This window comes from Eufriesea mexicana, unplaced genomic scaffold, assembly GCF_001483705.2.
Source record: "Eufriesea mexicana isolate 0111107269 unplaced genomic scaffold, ASM148370v2 scaffold1653, whole genome shotgun sequence".
NCBI classification, from domain to species: domain Eukaryota; kingdom Metazoa; phylum Arthropoda; class Insecta; order Hymenoptera; family Apidae; genus Eufriesea; species Eufriesea mexicana.
The window spans coordinates 2,051,167-2,069,954 of NW_016909884.1; the positions used below are offsets into that span (position 1 = coordinate 2,051,167).

The 18,788-nt window shown below is 24.7% G+C and overlaps 5 protein-coding genes across 7 annotated transcripts; 2 read left to right on the forward strand and 3 right to left on the reverse strand.

The window, feature by feature from the left end:
- Positions 1 to 5: 5 nt before the first annotated feature.
- Positions 6 to 1,550, reverse strand: Naa40 (N-alpha-acetyltransferase 40). Its single transcript, XM_017901955.1, has 4 exons — positions 1,451 to 1,550; positions 868 to 1,250; positions 644 to 802; positions 6 to 117 (listed from the first exon to the last, which is right to left on the reverse strand). The coding sequence occupies exons 1-4, from the start codon at positions 1,454 to 1,456 to the stop codon at positions 6 to 8; spliced, it is 660 nt and encodes a 219-aa protein (XP_017757444.1). The 5' UTR covers positions 1,457 to 1,550.
- Positions 1,551 to 1,700: 150 nt separating this feature from the next.
- Positions 1,701 to 3,590, forward strand: LOC108548864 (3'-5' ssDNA/RNA exonuclease TatD). 3 transcript variants are annotated; one of them, XM_017901994.1, is made up of 3 exons: positions 1,701 to 1,712; positions 1,782 to 1,861; positions 2,435 to 3,590. In XM_017901994.1, the coding sequence occupies exon 3, from the start codon at positions 2,458 to 2,460 to the stop codon at positions 3,391 to 3,393; it is 936 nt and encodes a 311-aa protein (XP_017757483.1). In that variant the 5' UTR covers positions 1,701 to 1,712; positions 1,782 to 1,861; positions 2,435 to 2,457; the 3' UTR covers positions 3,394 to 3,590. The 3 variants fall into 3 exon arrangements, with proteins under 3 accessions (XP_017757483.1, XP_017757482.1, XP_017757484.1); XM_017901993.1 differs by lacking the exons at positions 1,701 to 1,712; positions 1,782 to 1,861 and adding an exon at positions 1,935 to 2,106; XM_017901995.1 differs by lacking the exons at positions 1,701 to 1,712; positions 1,782 to 1,861 and adding an exon at positions 2,259 to 2,295.
- A 483-nt stretch (positions 3,591 to 4,073) lies between these two features.
- Positions 4,074 to 6,264, reverse strand: LOC108548801 (uncharacterized). Its single transcript, XM_017901923.1, has 5 exons — positions 6,174 to 6,264; positions 5,347 to 6,097; positions 4,663 to 5,282; positions 4,484 to 4,586; positions 4,074 to 4,290 (listed from the first exon to the last, which is right to left on the reverse strand). Exons 1-5 carry the CDS (start codon positions 6,262 to 6,264, stop codon positions 4,074 to 4,076), a joined length of 1,782 nt encoding a protein of 593 aa, XP_017757412.1.
- A 619-nt stretch (positions 6,265 to 6,883) lies between these two features.
- On the forward strand, positions 6,884 to 18,088 carry Sptz (zinc finger FYVE-type containing 26 spastizin). Its single transcript, XM_017901973.1, has 14 exons — positions 6,884 to 7,050; positions 7,188 to 7,353; positions 7,443 to 8,042; positions 8,111 to 9,460; positions 10,794 to 10,940; positions 11,011 to 11,838; positions 11,914 to 12,444; positions 12,532 to 13,734; positions 13,815 to 14,318; positions 14,404 to 14,768; positions 14,847 to 16,429; positions 16,520 to 16,773; positions 16,850 to 17,041; positions 18,011 to 18,088. Exons 1-13 carry the CDS (start codon positions 6,884 to 6,886, stop codon positions 17,015 to 17,017), a joined length of 7,866 nt encoding a protein of 2,621 aa, XP_017757462.1. The 3' UTR covers positions 17,018 to 17,041; positions 18,011 to 18,088.
- Positions 17,799 to 18,778, reverse strand: LOC108548802 (uncharacterized protein C14orf119). Its single transcript, XM_017901924.1, has 3 exons — positions 18,702 to 18,778; positions 18,355 to 18,618; positions 17,799 to 18,159 (listed from the first exon to the last, which is right to left on the reverse strand). Exon 3 carries the CDS (start codon positions 18,150 to 18,152, stop codon positions 17,799 to 17,801), a length of 354 nt encoding a protein of 117 aa, XP_017757413.1. The 5' UTR covers positions 18,153 to 18,159; positions 18,355 to 18,618; positions 18,702 to 18,778.
- Between the last annotated feature and the right edge of the window lie 10 nt (positions 18,779 to 18,788).

Sequence of the window (18,788 nt, forward strand, 5' to 3'; positions counted from 1 at the left end):
TGAATTCATTGAAATAAATTTGGCTTTCTGCTCATTGTTCCACTATCAACGGCCTTACTTAAAATAATATAATCCAAATGTTCTGATGCTGGTGGACTGCTTTTATCCATTTTGTAGCTTTAACAGTATTAATTAAAAACAATTATGTATGATCGTAATTTAACAAAAATTGTTACTTTTATATGCTTTTAATTTCATTGATTACAAAATCTTTAATTTATGCTTAATTTGTGTTATAAGAAACATACACAAATTTTATTTTCATAAAATATTTTTCTATACTGTAATCTATTTCTTATCAACGAACATGATTTAATTATAATGCTTAATGAAAGAAATATGAAATGTTTGTTACAATATTGTTTACTATCATAAGCATTTAATTGAAAATATACTTATTAAATATAAATATAAATGTAAGAATATAGATATATATTCTTGCATTTATTTCTTGCAATTATATTAAAAGAAAAAAATGTCAAATTTTATAAGAAAACATTTTCATGCTAGTCGTATTATTACTTTAGAAAATGTAATTATGTACATCTGCAATGTATGTATATTCTATTATAAATATTAAAAATTCTGTAATAAAATAAAAATGTAGAAATCTATATATAGTTATAAGATATATCTCATTTACCCAAGAGAATAAAAAAATTGCATGGCAGATGGATTATGTTTAAGTGCAGTAAGAACTACTTTACGCATCTTGTTGTCTGATGCCATAGATTCAAGTGCAGACATCATAAAATGACCAAGTCCTTTTCTTCGTACTGCAGATTCCAATTGTATTTCATAACTTAAAAAGAAAAATATAATTTTTCACTTTCTAATATTTGTAGAACATGTATAATATGAACATACCAATATAATACTCCTTCTCTGTAATCTATATCAAAACGAAAATGAGAAAATCCAATAAATATATCATTGGATAATGCTATTAAATACCAAGCTGTTGCTTCTGTTAATTCCTTTTGTTTGGCAATTAAATCCCAACCCCAATCACTTTGTTCGTATAAAGATTTCATATTACGCTCCATGATATCAAATATCCAAGATATACATTCAGGCTGAGCATCTTTGGCTCTTACACAAGAGAGTTCAATGGTTTGACCTTCTTTTGTCACATATTTGTGAAAAAAATTTAAAGGCTCTAAGGGATTTGTTACAGAATTAGCTTTATCAACCAAACTTTTTGCAATTGCTTCTTTTTCTGCCAAAAGTTGACGTCTTGTTTTCCTTTTCTGTGTAAAATTAATTTAGTATATAAATCACAGATAAAATTATTTATAAATATTATATATAATGTTTTTAAAATTAAACAAAAATGAAAAGTAAAATATTTAATATATATTTTATTATAACACATTAATATTCTAACAATAAGCTATTTCATTAGTTTACATTGTTAAACAATAATAAAAATATTTTATGAAATTAATACCTTCATGATAATTATATTTCCCGCGTATGTTAAGCAATATGATTTTAGGCTATATACTTTCTTATAACAATTATGACATGGAATTAATCAGTTCACTATATAAAAGGTGAAAGTATTAAAATTATTCTGAAATTTTTATGTATTTATCGAGATATGTGTTATTTTGTTAACTTTATATATACAGTAAATCTCAAATTATAATTTATTAATAAGAAAGAAAATTTTTATTTTAATATAAAAAGTTAAATATATTATTTAATAGGTAAGTATATATAATAAAATGAAATATAGAATGACTTATGGGAAAATTGACACATATACTTCGTTACAGTAACAGCTTGTATGATTCAACTAAAAGTCCATGTGTTTCATACTAAACCAACTTATTGAAGGGACTAATTGTGCATAGGTGTAAGGCAGCATTATATATCATTACATGAACGTATTGTGTGCATGCATTAATGGTCCTGCATTAACTCTAAATTAATCTGAAAGAAGGAAAACTGCGAATTGGTGATAAAATATTTTTATATGTATATGTACATGTATAGCAATATACCTTAAGTGTTCATACACATCATTTATAAAAATACGGATCTTAGATTAATTGGAGACAGCTTCAGCTGGTTGGCAACAAATGTATATTGTATTTCATTGTTAGTGTTTAAAAAGTGTCTTTATTGTAATATTTACTACAAATTCGTAATTACGTATATGTTCTTTTTTAATCCTTAAATTAGCATAGGTTAAGTAATTTAATCATATATCATATATTCATTGTTTTCTTTGTATTATTATTTCGATAACTCAATATATATAATCAATGAAATATATGTTGATTACAGGTAAATTCATTAATGATAACTGTATGATAAAATTCAACAAACATTATTACTTTTTTTTTTTTAATAATTGTTTATATTGATGTATTTTTCAATATAAATAATATATTTTTAGTAAATATTATTTTTTATTTTATTTCAGATATTACAATTAAATATTGAGGAATGGCTGAAAATACTACTGCATCAAATGCAGAGGAAAAGGCTATTTCCTCAGCTATGACACAGTGTTATGAAAATTATATTATAGTTGATGTTGGTGCTAATCTTACTAATAAAAAATATAGCAGAGATCTAGATAGTGTAATTCAAAGAGCAAAAGATGCAGGGGTACAAAAGATTATGGTAACAGGTGCAAGTATTCGTTCTAGTAAAGAGGCATTAAGATTGACTAGGATATATCCTGGTACACTTTATTCTACTGCTGGTGTTCATCCTCATGATGCAAAATCATGGGAAAGTCCTAATACTTTGCAAGAACTTGAAAGTATAGCTAATAATCCAGAATGTGTAGCAATAGGAGAATGTGGCTTAGATTATAGTCGTGATTTTTCTGATCCTGAAACACAACGTGCTGTATTCCATAAACAAGTGGAACTTGCATGTCAGTTAACTAAGCCACTTGTGATACATGAAAGAGGTGCTCAAACAGATGTTCTAGATGTTCTAAACCACTATAAAAATTGTTTGCCACCAATTCTAATCCATTCATTTATTGGAACTGCAAAGGAAGCACAAATCTATTTAGACCATGGCTTTTACCTGGGCATTACTGGATATTTATGTAAAGATAAATCTGATAGTGGTATAAGGCAATTGTTGGAGAAAAGACTTGCACCTTTAGACAGAATATTGATAGAAACAGATGCTCCATTCATGTATCCTAATACTAGAGCTAGTAAATTACCTGTACATGTTAAAGATGCTCTAACTGAACGATCCATGACATTTCTTCATCGTTACTGTACTTTTCAACGTAATGAACCATGTGCTTTACCAGCAATAGTGGAAATGGTAGCAGCATTTATGCAAATTGCTCCAGAGGAAGTTGCTTTAGCTACTGCTTTCAACGCTTTAAAATTATTTGGTCTAAATCAGTGATATTAACAGTTATCTTTCATTTAAAGAAATGGTGCTAGTGGGTGCTATTTAATATTTTAATTATTCTGTTATCAATATATTGTCTCTTTCCATGTTTAAAAACATTACTTGTGTGTTTATCAAAGTATGTCTTTCATAATAATACCAACTTACATTAATATTGCTTATCAACAATTATTGGAGAGAAATACATCATCAAATTTTATTTATATATTAATAAGTATTGCCTTCAATATATGTTACTTATAGATACATTATGTTTATGCAAAAATACTCATCCACATCTTAAAATTAGCAATATGTAAAATATTTTACTTAGTATAACATAATACAAATTTTGTAGGAATATCTACAAGATATATAGAATTTGAAATCATACAACTTTCAAATTGTTGATGTTATAAATATTTTCATATAAATAAATTATTACATAAATGAACAGTTTATTGTAAATGTTTCTTTAAATTTTTTGAAGTCCCAGATCCTGTAATATTAGTAACACCTTAGAATTTAAAAAACAATTTTTTTTTAAATAGGTTTTAAAAAATTAATTAATAATTATATTGAACTTACAAAAGTATAATGCATAATGCATGCAGTAAATAATTTTATTTTAAAAAAGGGAAACGATTTTTATTTATCCCATTTTTTTTAATTTTTCGTGTTTTATAAAATTGTATTTATTTATAACAAATATTACTAGACTTTGATCTCATAATTTTGTGAAGATGTAATATTTTTTCTTTGTCCACAAGGTTATTCCACAAATATGGATTTATAACAACAGTATGAAATCCTGATAATGTTTCCAATGCTTTCAATTCCATTTTCACAGTAGATAACATACATTTTTCATTAATAGAATATGCTTCTACTGGGAAAGCAAAGAAGAGAAATCTGTTAAGAACAATATGTTTACTTAATATTACATTGGTGTTTAAATAAACATTATTTTTATGATTAGTAAAGCAAATATTAAATTACATTACTATATTAAATACTAATATTAATACTATTAAATTACTATATTACTAAATTATTAAATTACTATATTAAATATTAATATTAATATTAAATTAACATCTCTTACTTGCTACCTTCTGTTAGTGATACTAACTCTTCAACAAATATAATATTACCATAACTACTAGTATTCATAAGAAAGCCATCAGGTTGTATAACAACAACATGATCTAAAATAATTAAAATAAAGTTTTTTAAACATTTATCATTATTACTTTCCAATTATGATTATTCATAAGCTCTTACCAACAAATGTGCCAAATTTTGTTTTTAAACCACTTTTTATGTATCTTGCATCTCCAATAACTTCTACCAAACTCTTCATTAAATCTGATACATTATTACCTTTATGTTTAATTTTAATCTGGTTCAATTTAGTTTCATCTGGCATAATTCCATTATATTCAGGATAAAGCAATTTAATACACCAATATAATTTTAATATATGTTCTTTTATAGTAACAGTTACATTATTATGTAATATAAATGCCTTTTCTATTAATTTTGGACAATAACAATTTAATGAGAGCAAATAATACACAGTAGATACTATATAACATATTGGATAATCTATATTAATAATAAAATTTTGTAACATTCTTCCTATAGTTTCCCAATTATGTGGTCTATAATCAGCAATAACAAAACCTTTGATAAAATGATGTACCTGATGTATGGAGCACATTTTTAAAGTATCTGTATCTTTAAGATATTTCTCTACTAACTTCTCTAGTAAAAGAATATTACTATGATGCATATTATTTAAATATATTATGGTGTGTAAGTCATCTTTAGGACTAGTATGGTAAGACAATATATTAAAACATAATTTATCTATTAATACTTTGCAATAGAACTCCGTTTTTCTAAAATAAGATAAAATAATACAAATATTTATATGGTGAGTAATTTTAAATATGTAATACTTACAAATTCATGCATTTCTTAGAAATGTTTAAAAGTAACCAATTAGTTTCACTTATGTTTAATTTCTTATAGTCTCTCTCTATTATTTTTTGTATATAAAACAAAAGTTGTTTAGAAACTGGACACAATTCTGGTAAATTACATATTACACCAAAAATGTTTATTGCATGGGGTAATTTTATGTTTTGTTTATTTTTAAATAAAAGACTAATTACATATCTTTGTGTTTCTAAATTCTTGGTCATAATACAAAATTGAAGTACTTCCATCAAATTAGTACTTGTTGAATCAAGTTCAATTTGAGCCTGTTGTTCTAAGACATGAGGCAGAGCAAGAAGCAAAGATTCAATTAGAGGTGATTTTTGTACATTATATAACATATAATACAACCTCATTATTTGCTTAATTGTTAATTTATTTATGGAAACACGTATTAATTGAAGTAATGTTTGAATTATCACAGTATTCGGTGGAACATTCAAAGTTAATAAATTTCGTAAAACTTTTATAGTATCATATGTGGATAATGATCTAATATCTTTAAGTAGCACCTTGCAAATGTATTCAAATTCTGTAAAATATACCAAATGTAATTCTTTCCTTTTATCATGCTCATTGTATAAGCAATCCATAATATTAACAGCAGTTTTTACATTCATATTTTTATAATTTTGTTCAATATTTTTTAAAATATTTTCAATATTACTGTTTACAATATTATTGTTTTCCATTGATTTTTTAATAATTGAATTATCTGCAAGATGTACATTTATATATCATTAAATACTAAAAAGTAAAAATAAGAATTTAAGAATTAAATAATTTATTACCATGATTTGATAATGTACTCAAATTTGATAAAAATGTCCAATTACGGTTGACAATTGAATTTTTTATTAATGTTTTACCAATTTTATTCATTGTATAAATTTTTTGTACTCAAAATATCGTAAGAACATAGAGTACACTTTACATAGTGATTCTCAATAAGGAGTTATTGCTCCTGAGAAGATAACATTAAAGGGTAAATTTGTACAAACCAACGACTAAATATTTAAAAAAATTTACATGCTTAAACTTTCTTCTTAATAAAAGAAAAGAATAGAACTAAAATATGCACTTGAAGAGACAAATATTATTCCAAATATTAAGAGCATCTAAACTGCAGGCATATGAGTTACATTAAATAAATCAGGCGTATGTACTTTTTTAGTTACATTACAATTTATTGAAGGAAGGAGACGATCGAGGAAGAGAATTTGAGAATCACTGCTTTATTCAGTATAACCTAATATTTTCAATGGTTTATAGACACTGGACAATTATATACTATACTAGTTAATAATAAAATATCTTTCAAATATGAAATTATGTTTCGTTTATCAAATAATAACAAAAAATATGGAAGTATATAGTAAATTTTTATATGGATCAAATTAGATTTCATTATCGTAAACATTAATTTTTAAATTGTCGATATGTTGATATATGGATAAAATACTCTATTGTTCATTTTTTATAACAATTCAACTTTACAAAAATGTCAAGCGAAACGAAAATGTTAGACATAAATAAATGCATTTTGTCAAAACTGTGGTATACATCTCTTATTATGTATCAAGAAAATAATGATAAATCTTGTTTTTCACAATGCAAAAGTAATACTATAGATTTTGTTGAATCAGAGATTCTGATTAAAGATTTAATGTAAGTGCAATATAATTTTGTATATTAAAAAATATTGTACTTGGTACAATATATGCAATAATTAATATAAAACTGTAGAAAATATATTTCTATACTATTTAACATAAATAATTAATTTATTTGTTGTATATTTGCAGTCATCCTCAGAATGAGAGTCAACATCAATGGATAACATATATATTATTACATAAACTTATTAATAATGTAACTACGTATACTGAATATATAGAAAAACAGCAAAATTATATTCAAATGACATATGCTTTAGGATTATGCGAAAATTTTACCAAACATTCACAGCAGGTATTTTAAAAATGGATTAATTTGTATAAATTATTTATTTTATATTTTTATACTTTATATTCTTAATCATATTTTATTGTATGTTAAAGGAATTGCTAACATTGTACAAAAATAGTTTGCAGCAGAAAAGTTTAGAATCTTTTGAGAAAATACAAAATAAGTATTTTATATTTTTAAAACAAAATATTTACAATAATCCAGTTGTTACATGTTGGATTTTTAATGAATTATTAATAATTTATTCTAATATATCAACTAATATTATTTGCAATGTGCAAGATTTTTATTTTTCACTGATTAAAGAGTTGATGGAATTTAAATCATCTAATAAAAAATCAGTCAATGATAATTATTTTGGATGTTTGTTATGTATTATATCAAAAATGAATATTACTGAGTTTAATGAAGTTGCCTTGACAGAATGGTTTTTTCCTATGATGTTGAAAATAAATAATATTCAAGATATTGAATTTGCATTATATTCAAGAACAGACCTACATTTTTTTAAGAAATGGTGTATGTTTCTTAATGAAGTTTATGTACATTCCAAACCTAATAATTTAAGTGATGTGTTAAAAATACAGAAAACGTTATTTCACTTCACTTCTAATTCTATTTGCACTATAAATAAGAATAGACTCATAGAAAGGATGAGTAATATCAAATTACATTGGGTTATAGACATTTTGGTAGGTAATATTATATAAGTTATTAAATTAATATCACAATACTTGTATTTAATACTTTATTTTTCCAGAACATGTGTTACACTTTAATAATAAATGAACAATATAATGATGTTTCATTAATATTATCCTGTGCATTATTAAAAGCTTTCTGGCCAGCTTTGTTATTTAAAGTTTTGAACAAATATTCACAAGAAGAAGTACTATTAGATAATACACAAAAGAACTATGATTTCATGTGTAATTTAATTGAATTTTTGATACCCAAATGTAATTTTGATATATTGTGTGATTCTACATTGAATGAACTACAAAATGTTTTGTGGAAATACATAAAAATTTTAAAATATATCTTGAATTGTAAAAAGGAAAATATTCAAACAGAAGATTTAAATCAAGGTCAAGAAACAATATCAGTTGACTCCCAACAAAATATTTCTATAAAATGGATATTGAATCTTTTACACCATTTTGATAGTCTCCTAGTGTTAAAAATGACAATAAATATAAATGAACAGGATTATGAAAAAATAAAAAATTTATTAAAAGATATTTGTGAACCTGAAAATATCTTCTGTGCATATTATAGTATGTTAAGTGCTTTAAAAGGTATTTTATTGTGTGATAATTATGATACGAAGCAATCCATTATAACAAGTTACTTCTCTGATATGAGTCATTATGTAAAAATGTTATATCCACTCAATTTACGTATACAAGTAATAGAAAATATATTTTGTTTACTTTTTTTGCAATATGAAGACTTTCATTATATTCAAAAGAGTTATGACAAAATCTATATGAATAATTGTCACGAACAATTAAAATTCGAAAATAAACAAGTGAAACAACATTTTGGTTTTGTTTGTAATAAATATGCTGTGAGAGATATATTACATTATTTAACAGATATTATATCAGCAACAGAAATTGCATACATGAAAATGGAAAGTAAAAATGGATGTGCACAAGAAATAGAACAAGTTCAAAAAGATATTGCATATCTCAATGCAGCAATAGCAGATGCTAAATGGAGACTTGAACTTTATGTAACTACAGAATTTACTAAAAATATTAATATGAAAGATGGAAATAAAAGTTGTTTACCTAAATTCAAAACTCAAACTTTCTTAGATAGAAAGTTAATTTCCAATCGTTCCATAGAAACTGCACTTTTTTATCAAGAAGATAATATTTTAGATGAAACAAAGACAAAATCTAATAGTAGCTCTGAATCAGAACCAATGCATAATATTAAATGTCGAAAACGTTCTAAAAATATAAAATTTACAATGCATGATATAATAACTAAAGTTACTCATAAGCCTTTATTTATAAATTTTATGCTAGCAACTAAAGAAAGTCTAATTATTCAATGTTTATGGAGAAATGATTATATAAAAGCACAAAATATCATAGAGGTAATTCTATTAATTTAATGTAATTATATATTTCTTATTGCTGTTTCTAACTTCTCATACATATCTTCTTCAAATGCAGTAGGTATATATGTAAATGGTATTTTTTCTGTTCTTTGAACTTGTTCATTAAATATACCAGGTGGATTATTTACATAATACTGCTTTGCATATAATATTCTTTTTTTTGGAAAACAGAATTTAAAACGAAAACAACAGCAACACCAACCTATAGAATAATACACTGTTATATACATAAAATTATTTTTATTTTATAAAATCTTTAATGGTATACTTTACCTTTTTGACACCAACATGGAATTGCAAAACATATATAAATTAAAACCCAAATTTTAGTTGTTAGCCATATTTTCCATAAAATTTTTTTAATAATAGGTTTATGTTTTTGTTGTTGATAATTGTAAACTAAACAATTTATTGGTTTAATATTAAATTTTCTAATTGCTTCTGTGCAATTTTTAAAATCAACTAATTTTTGTAATATTTCTTTGGGTTGCTCTTCTAGTTTTTTATCATCAGTAAAGTTTAGAATTTTGTTAGAATTTATATCTTCTTTTATTTGTTCTTCATATTCTTTTTTTAACTGATCATAGTCATACATTTTTTCATCTAATTCTGTACTATCGATATACCTAAAATCTTCAAACGTATTTGGAGAAGTTAATTTTCTTTTATTTTTATTAATAATAGCAGTACTATTATTCTTCTTCCAAAACAAAGAATTATTTTTTCTATTGTCATGTCCTCTTTGAAATGATTTCCTATGTAAATTTTGAATCTGTACCTGCTATAATCTGAAAGTAAATATTAATGAAACTTTTATTATTATACAAAATTTCTTAATTAGTAGTAAACACTTTATCAAGATCATCCTTAAATCCAGCAATAAATGGTGCATCATCCTTTTCTACATTAGAGCTTTCCCATATATTTGATTTTAAATGGGAGACCATATTTGTATACTGTATTTTATTCACAAATTCACGTTTATTGTAATTGTCTACATACGAATGTAGTGGTTTATATTTACTTTCATCTTCTATATAAAGGTTTAAATTCGTTATATCTGCAGGATGTATCATTTCATTTTCATTTTGTTCATCATAATCTTTATTATCAGATGCTAACTCAAACACTTTTTTATTTTGTAAATTTATCTATATAGAAAAAAATGAGTAGAATCATATATAACAATTTATAGAATATTAATACTCAACTCTGTGTAATGGTAATGATAAAGCAGAAACATTCAGTAATAGCCACATAACAAATATTTTTTGAAATAACATATTTGATTATTTATTTTATTTTCAAGACATATGATATAAAGAATTCCCAGTTAAATGGCGAAGTGCAGTTTTCAAAAGGATTACACGCGTTTAGAAAGAATATATATAAACAGACAAATACACTGAAAAATCAGAATCAACCTTCAGAAAACTTACAATCTTCAACATTAGAGGTATAGTATATAACAGTTATTAACATTGCTTGCAGAAAAACTATTTAATTTTATAGTTTTATTCTTGCAGAATATAAGACTAGTTACACAAGAAGGTATAAACTCTTCTAGACAAACTAGTCAATTTGAGACATTTTTAATGTCTCAAGAAAACAATTTACGAATGTTATCCATGGAAATTCTTAATAATAATGAAATATTAATGATATGTGCATTAGATTTGGCTTTAACTATGAGTCAAATCTATTCAATTTCACAGAATTTTTGTGACGTTGCATGGAAGTATATAAAATTATGTACAACATTTGACAACACTGAACATGTATATTTCTTTTATAAATTTTATCAACTGTTATATGAAAAAAAAGACAATTTATCTACAAGAGATATACTGTGTGATGCAAAAATTGCATTGTCCATAAAGGAATGTAAAGAGAAAGAAGATTTTTGGGCTGATATTATGATTAATCATCATGAATTTAGAGAATCACAGGCAAATAAAAATACAATCAATAAAATATTAAAAGATAGCAATTATTTGCCTGGATTAAAAATACTTAGTAAAATAGTAACAATTCCTTGTGGATCTAAGAAATATATACAGAATATATGCTCTTATTTACAACTTTTACACTCAATTATTCCAACTGAACATGCAATACTTACAGTATCTGATTTATTAAAAATTCCGTTATATTATTACTTTGGATATCAAATATTTGAACTTAAAATTGAGCCACAAAAACTGGAAGCAATTGCACATGATTTACAAATTAATTTGGCATATAGTATCCTTACAAATGTTTGTCCTAGACTTTCTTATGAAGAAGATACAAATTATATCATCCCTAATAGGGAAGATGGATGCATCATTTTAAATAAAGCTTCATGTAAATCAGTATGTATTGTTTGCAGACAATTTTACAATAAATTATAATAAATAAATAATAATAATATTAATTTTGATTTACAGAACTTTAGTTATAAGATGCAAAATCCAAATCAGTGTGTCTCAGAGATATTAACAGAAATTTTACAAATTTTGCATAATTTAAATTTAAATCAATTTCATTTGAATCATGATGTTTGTAAAGCTATCTCAAAATATTCTGACATTCAAACTGTATTATGTAAAACATCTCGTCTTATAAATTTAGATTTGAGTGAATTATCTATGGGTGATGAGACATTAACGTTCCTTTTGAATACATGGAATCTAATGTTTTTACACACTACTTTAACTGTCTGGACAAATCATCCCTCTTTCAATGATTTGCAGCATACAATTTCATTAATGTCAATTGGTTATCTAATTGGTGATTTGGGTTTAGTCACACTTGCTGCACTAAGGTCAAAATTATTAAATAATATAATATTCGATAATAAATTTTTCATGCAAGTTGAAGAACTCAATGAACCAGCATGGCAAGATTTGGATATTACTCATGATCCAAGAGTAATTTTTGTAATGGCTAATGAATATTTTGGTACACCTTATATTCGTGTAAGTTTTTCTCTTTCTTTTCGTATATTTTCTATTAAAAATATTTTATATGTTTATATAATTTTTGATTGATATCTATATTTGTAGGTCTATAACACAGAATCATTAAATGAAGATCTAACTAATGCTTTTCATGAGTATTTAAATCATTATACATTATGGTGTGAGAAATCTATTCAAAACGTAGAAAACCGAAAGATAATATTACTACCAAAAATTGTAGAACAATATCAAATTTTTATTTCTCAGAATTTAAATAATGATTTGCAGTTTAGTAACAATAGTAAAAATTTGTTTTCAATAAATGATTACTTCAAATCCACTGATGAAAATATAGTTATACAATATATGCCACCTTCTTATTTGTACAGTATAATATTGAGATATTCAAATTGTTCCAATATACACAGTCATAAACAAATTAATCAGTATAAGACTGACTGGAAAAGTCATAGTATAAGATCAAGTTTATTACAATACTTGGAAGGTCAATGTTGGATTGTTTCTTACCTTTTGCAAAGAATACATAATGAAAATCCTACTATATTACAAAACAACTGTGATAATTTGAATCGTACTGCGTGTCTCGAAAATCTCTTAATGTCATTCTGGGTAAAGGAATTAAAGTTATTATTTGAGAATAATCAAACTCTTACAGCCATTTTTGAAAAGATATCAATACGAAAATTGTGGTCTCACTTTGAACTAATGTTAAAAGAAGATAAATGTAATGCTTGTTTGAAACTTATAAATGCATTACCAACTTATATTGCCTTAAGTAGTGAAATACAATATTTTAGAGATAAACTTCTGAGTCATATAATTTCGGAAGAAGATACTATATTCGATACAGAAATATTGCAATATTTATATCAAATTAAAGATGTGTACATATTAAATCAAACAGTATTGTATAATGTTAACAGGTGGCATATAAATATATGTGAAAATGCATTACTTTATACAGTACATCATATGGATAATTATAAATTACCTATACATTGTAAGTTGCAGTTGAATGAAATCTTACACAGAGTGCAAATTTTTCAGAAAATACTTCCATATTGTATAACTAAATCCAATGAAACTTGGTATAATATTGCTTATTGTACAGACAAAGTTGATTCACTACAAGTTATCAAAGCATTAATCAATGCAGATAAATTTGAATTGTGTTTAGAATGGATGGAATGCCAAGCATTTTCTTTAGATATACATCCTTCTATAACTCAAGAATTCTTAATTGGTCTTTTAAGAAATGAATCTCAAAATTTCAAACAAACTTTAAAGGTACTTTATAAGATATTAAAAAATTAATCTATTATAAGTAATAATTTTCAATTTTTAATAAAATATATTATTTTTTCTAGTTTCTTCAAGCATTACCTTTAGACCAATCAATCAACCTTTGTAAGAATATGCTAAAAGAATTAGAGTCCATTGACTCATTGAGATTTATTTGTAACTATTTATTACAATATTGTAAAGCAACAGAAACTATAAAATATAGAAGAACTCTACTAGGAATTGACATTTTAAGTATGCTAGATACTCAAGAATTATACATTCATCTCATAAAAGAACCATTGTTAATGTTAGAACAATTGCTAATGAATTGCAAATTTGAAAGTATCCAAAGAATATTAAATAAAATTCAAGATAAATTAGATCAAGTGGATATTCCAAGAAGTAATTTTGACAAAATTATAAGATTTTATGGTCAAAAGTCATTGGATTGTCGTGTATCTTTACAATGTGAAATTACTGAAAATAAATCAAAAAATTTGCAATATTTAACTTCAGAAACAGAAAACTCCGAATTTATTATGCCTATAAAAGTTCCTACTAAAGAAGAGTGGATACCTAATGATAAAGTATTTAAGAATGATATGCATTACATTCATTAACATTAGTAATTTTTAATATTTGTGATTGCACTAATTATTTCTTCTTCAACAGGCCAGAAAATGTAGCTGTTGTAAAAATGTTATATTTTCAATGTTTAATAGACGACATCATTGTCGTAGATGTGGTCGTGTTATTTGTGCAACATGTTCTCAACATCGCATGCACGTATCTGGTTATCCACCTTCTGTACTTGTACGTGTTTGCGACAACTGCAAACAACAGACTCTGTTACAAATGCACACCTCTGCAGGAACACAATCTACTCTAAGTAGTGAAACATTTGATTATTGGCGATTAACGAGAGATGAAAAGTATAATGAAACTGTCAGAGAAGAATTTTCATTTGAATATGCTCCAAACATTTCTTTATGTTTAGCTATTCTCAACTTACATTCCGAGCATGAAACATATACCAGGTAATAATAATGTTTAAATATTATTTTAATTTAACAAGGCTTTTATGTAAAGATATTTAACAAAATGTATATTTATAGTTTCCTCTTAGATTGTTGCGACAAAATGAAACGACTTTTACAACCCGTTAGTGGTGGAAAAGTAAATCCTGAAGTTGATCATATTGTAATTATTAAAATGATACGTTCCCTATTAGTAGCTGCAAAAGTCAAATGTGCTAAACTTGGTCTTAATACTGGTTTAGCCCATTGTGATCGTTTTTTATCGCAAGTAGATCTGATTGCAAGTCTTGTTGAATCTGACTGTTTGCATCTAATACCTTCTGATAATCTAGATGGTCATGCTTTGAGAAAATTAAGAGATCTGTTAATTGAAAAAGAACAATGGGTTCTTGCTTTAGACGTAAGTACTAAAGCAGGTCTTGATATGCAAGGAGTTTGGGCAACTTGGGGTAAAGCTTGTTTAAAAATGGGATATTTTGATCAAGCACGAGATAAATTTTTCCATTGTTTTGATAAGATTCAATATGAAAATTTTGATGACTGGGTAATTTTATCACATCCAAAAGACTTAGAAATCTCAAGTAAAAGAGAAATTCAATATGTAATAAACAATATGAATAAAGTAAAAGAAATCGAAATAGATGAGCTGAGTTCAAGAAAGGCAGAATTTTTAAAAAATCGTCCATTGAAAGATCCACCATTACTAACAGAAATCTTACAAATATTGGATAATTTAAGCATATATAAACAATATATACAACATTCTCATCAGTACAAATCCAGTACATCAGAAGAAATATTAAATAATTTTGGAAGCTTTAACATTACAAATCGAAAACAACTTAATGTTAAAAATACATCTGTAATCACGAAAAATATTTATTATCATGAAAGCATTTATTATTTATTAACTTATGGTAGTTGTAATTCAATTATAGAATTTTTTTTAAAACATGAAGAATTTGATCAGTGTCTTGCTTTTACTTTGGAAAATAATTTAGATCTCGATTTATTTTTCAATGCAATTTATTTATATTGTTTAAGAAATGGAAGTATTGAAAAGCTTCACGAAGCAATAATAAATAAAGACTCAAATTTACTAATTTGGAGAAAATATTTAATATATGTTTGTCATAGTTTAGAAAAAAGACAATACTTAAATATTTTATACCATTTGCAACTTTTTATGAAAGATTTTATACGTGCTGCTATGACTTGTATTCACCTTTATCTCAATGAAATAAGTAATTATTCAGATTTAAATGCTAAAGTAAATTTTTTGTTCAATGCTCAAAAACATCTGGAATCTGAGTTGCAAATTGAAACTTTAAATCAAAAAAGAAAGAAAAGTACAAGTTCTGTGCACAGTAATCAAGGAATTTTAACAATGAAAATGGAACCATCCGAAATAGATAAACATATAAATACAATTTGTAGACAAATGGAAATTACAAAGTTTCTAGCAAATTGTGAAAAGGAAGGAAGAGCTCCCATTCAGTTTTTGAGTCTATTTCCAGAAAAGGACTATAATGATTCATCTAATTTAGAAGTACCAACTTTATTTGGCAATCAACAGCAAAAGATTGACATAGCTGTTTTAGCCATTCTTTGTGGGCGAAATATTGAAGAAGGATTTGGCATAGCATTTAGAATAATGCAAGGTCTTTTAATTTATGTTTTTTAATAATATGTTCTAAATACTTTATAATTTCATTTACTTGCTTATATCAGAGATACTATTATTATTTCAGATTATAATTTACCACAACAAAAGGTGTATTCTCTAACAGGACACATTTTGATATTAAAAAACAATATTTCTGCAATAGAACAATTAATTAAATGTTGTCATACATCTGGAATTTCAAATTCATACATTATATCAGATTATGTTCTGACACATTGTGTAAAGTTATTATTATCTCATTCACATGATAAAACAAAATCAATTTTAAAAAATGATATTTTCAATCTTATTAAATTAATAACTGATATAGAACTTAAAGTAAGACCAAAAATTATATATATATATAAATTTTCAAATTTTTCCAATATAATTTTTTAATTAACTCTATTTGCAGATAAATGCATATATTGAATGCAGACAATTAAAATCAGCATATTTGTTAGCTGTTAAACATTCAAGAGCACAAGATGTAAGAAAAATTTTGAAAGAATCAGATAGGCTTGGTCAAAATGCTATTAAAAAAATATGTATAAAATGGCTTCAGCAAAAATCAAAGCTATAATTTTAGAGTAATTTACAAAATCAAGTAAGGGTGCAATATTTCTCTGTTTCAATTTCTTTTTCTAAAATATTTATCTATTTTATTAAATATTTAAAAAATAAATTTTATATAAATATTTTTAAATGATTACTGTTTTGATTATTGTATTAGATATAAAAGTAACATTACATAAATATTTTAAAAATAGTATGTAAAAATATTTGTTTTCAATTTAAAAAAAATTTTATTTTGCAATTTAAATAATACTATTTTTTTAAATATATACCTATTTTTCATAATTTAATGAAATAGATATAATATAGTAGAAGAAGAGAATATAATAAAGAAGTGAAAAAGATTGATTCTAAGTAAATACATGTAATAAATAATAAATAACACTTAACAAGAAGACATCTATTTTTGTAAGGATAAGATATACACATTTAAGATATCTTTTTTATACTTCATAATTATTGTGCTTACATGTGAATATTAAAAAATTTATTTGCTTATAAATAAAAAAAAAGCCGTTTAAAAAACAGATATTTTAAAATAATGATGGAATGTATATATAAATCTTATAAACTCTATAACTATAAAAACTATTATAAAACATTTAAAATATTTCAATCATCTTTTACATTATATTTTGTTAAAATTTACATAAAATATAAATATCAAACCTACTATGTTTTAATTTTATACTTTTCCATTAATCATTTCTATATCTTAGAAATTAAAAATAATAGAAGTATATGTCTTCTACAATAATAAAGAATATTATATATTCTAAAATGTTTACTTATACTTTTGCTTCTTCACCTACTAATGTTGACAGCTTCTCATCATATTTTTCTGCAAACGAAGCATCAATATTTTTAATTGATAAAAGTAAAGAATCTTTTTCTTGTTGAGACCAATTATGACTCCATTCTTTAAATAATTTTACACGACACTGAAACAGACTTGGTGGTCTGTCAGACTCATTTGAATGTCCTAAATTTTCCATTCTAGATACCAATCCATTAACAAGACCTGAAGGCCCACACTGTTCCAGAAGTATATCCAAAAAGTCACTTCTTTGCATCTCAGACCATTGTTGAAACCATTGTATTACATAACGCAGTTGAGCTTCATTTGTAAGTATGGTAGACATGTTCTATCTTTAATAAAAATGCAAAGTATTAATTAAAGAAGTACAAGACATGAAATTAAAATGTTTCTAAAAATATATCATATACAATACTGATATACTATACTATGGTATAATTAATTAACATAGCTAAAGATAGAAAAGTTATAAGTTTGCAACTAACATATACTGTAATAAATTTATAAAATAAAGAAATTATATTTACCACGTGTTTCTTATTAACGATGTTTTCTTCACTTATTTTCGATTTACTGTTTCTAAGCATCACAAAGTTTTATTCGTGAACACACATAATGTCGTGACAATACATTAGGAAGTAAAGATTAATATCAATATAGTGTTTAAATATTACATAAATTTTATAACAATAAAATAATTGTATTAAGCTATTAATCGATCAGTTTAGATTTTTTAGGGTTAACTTCGATTTCGTCTTCGATATCCGAATCACTTTCCGACGTTAGCCGATCTAAAATTAACAAGAATCTATTAGTTCCTATAAGTTTTCAACTACATAATTTTTATGCTCTTTTTAATATCTTTTGCGTTTACTTTCTGCATTAACAGAATTATCTTGTTTTTCCACAAGGCTGGTTAAAAAATCATTGATTTCAATTTGTCTATCTTTCAAAGAAGTAA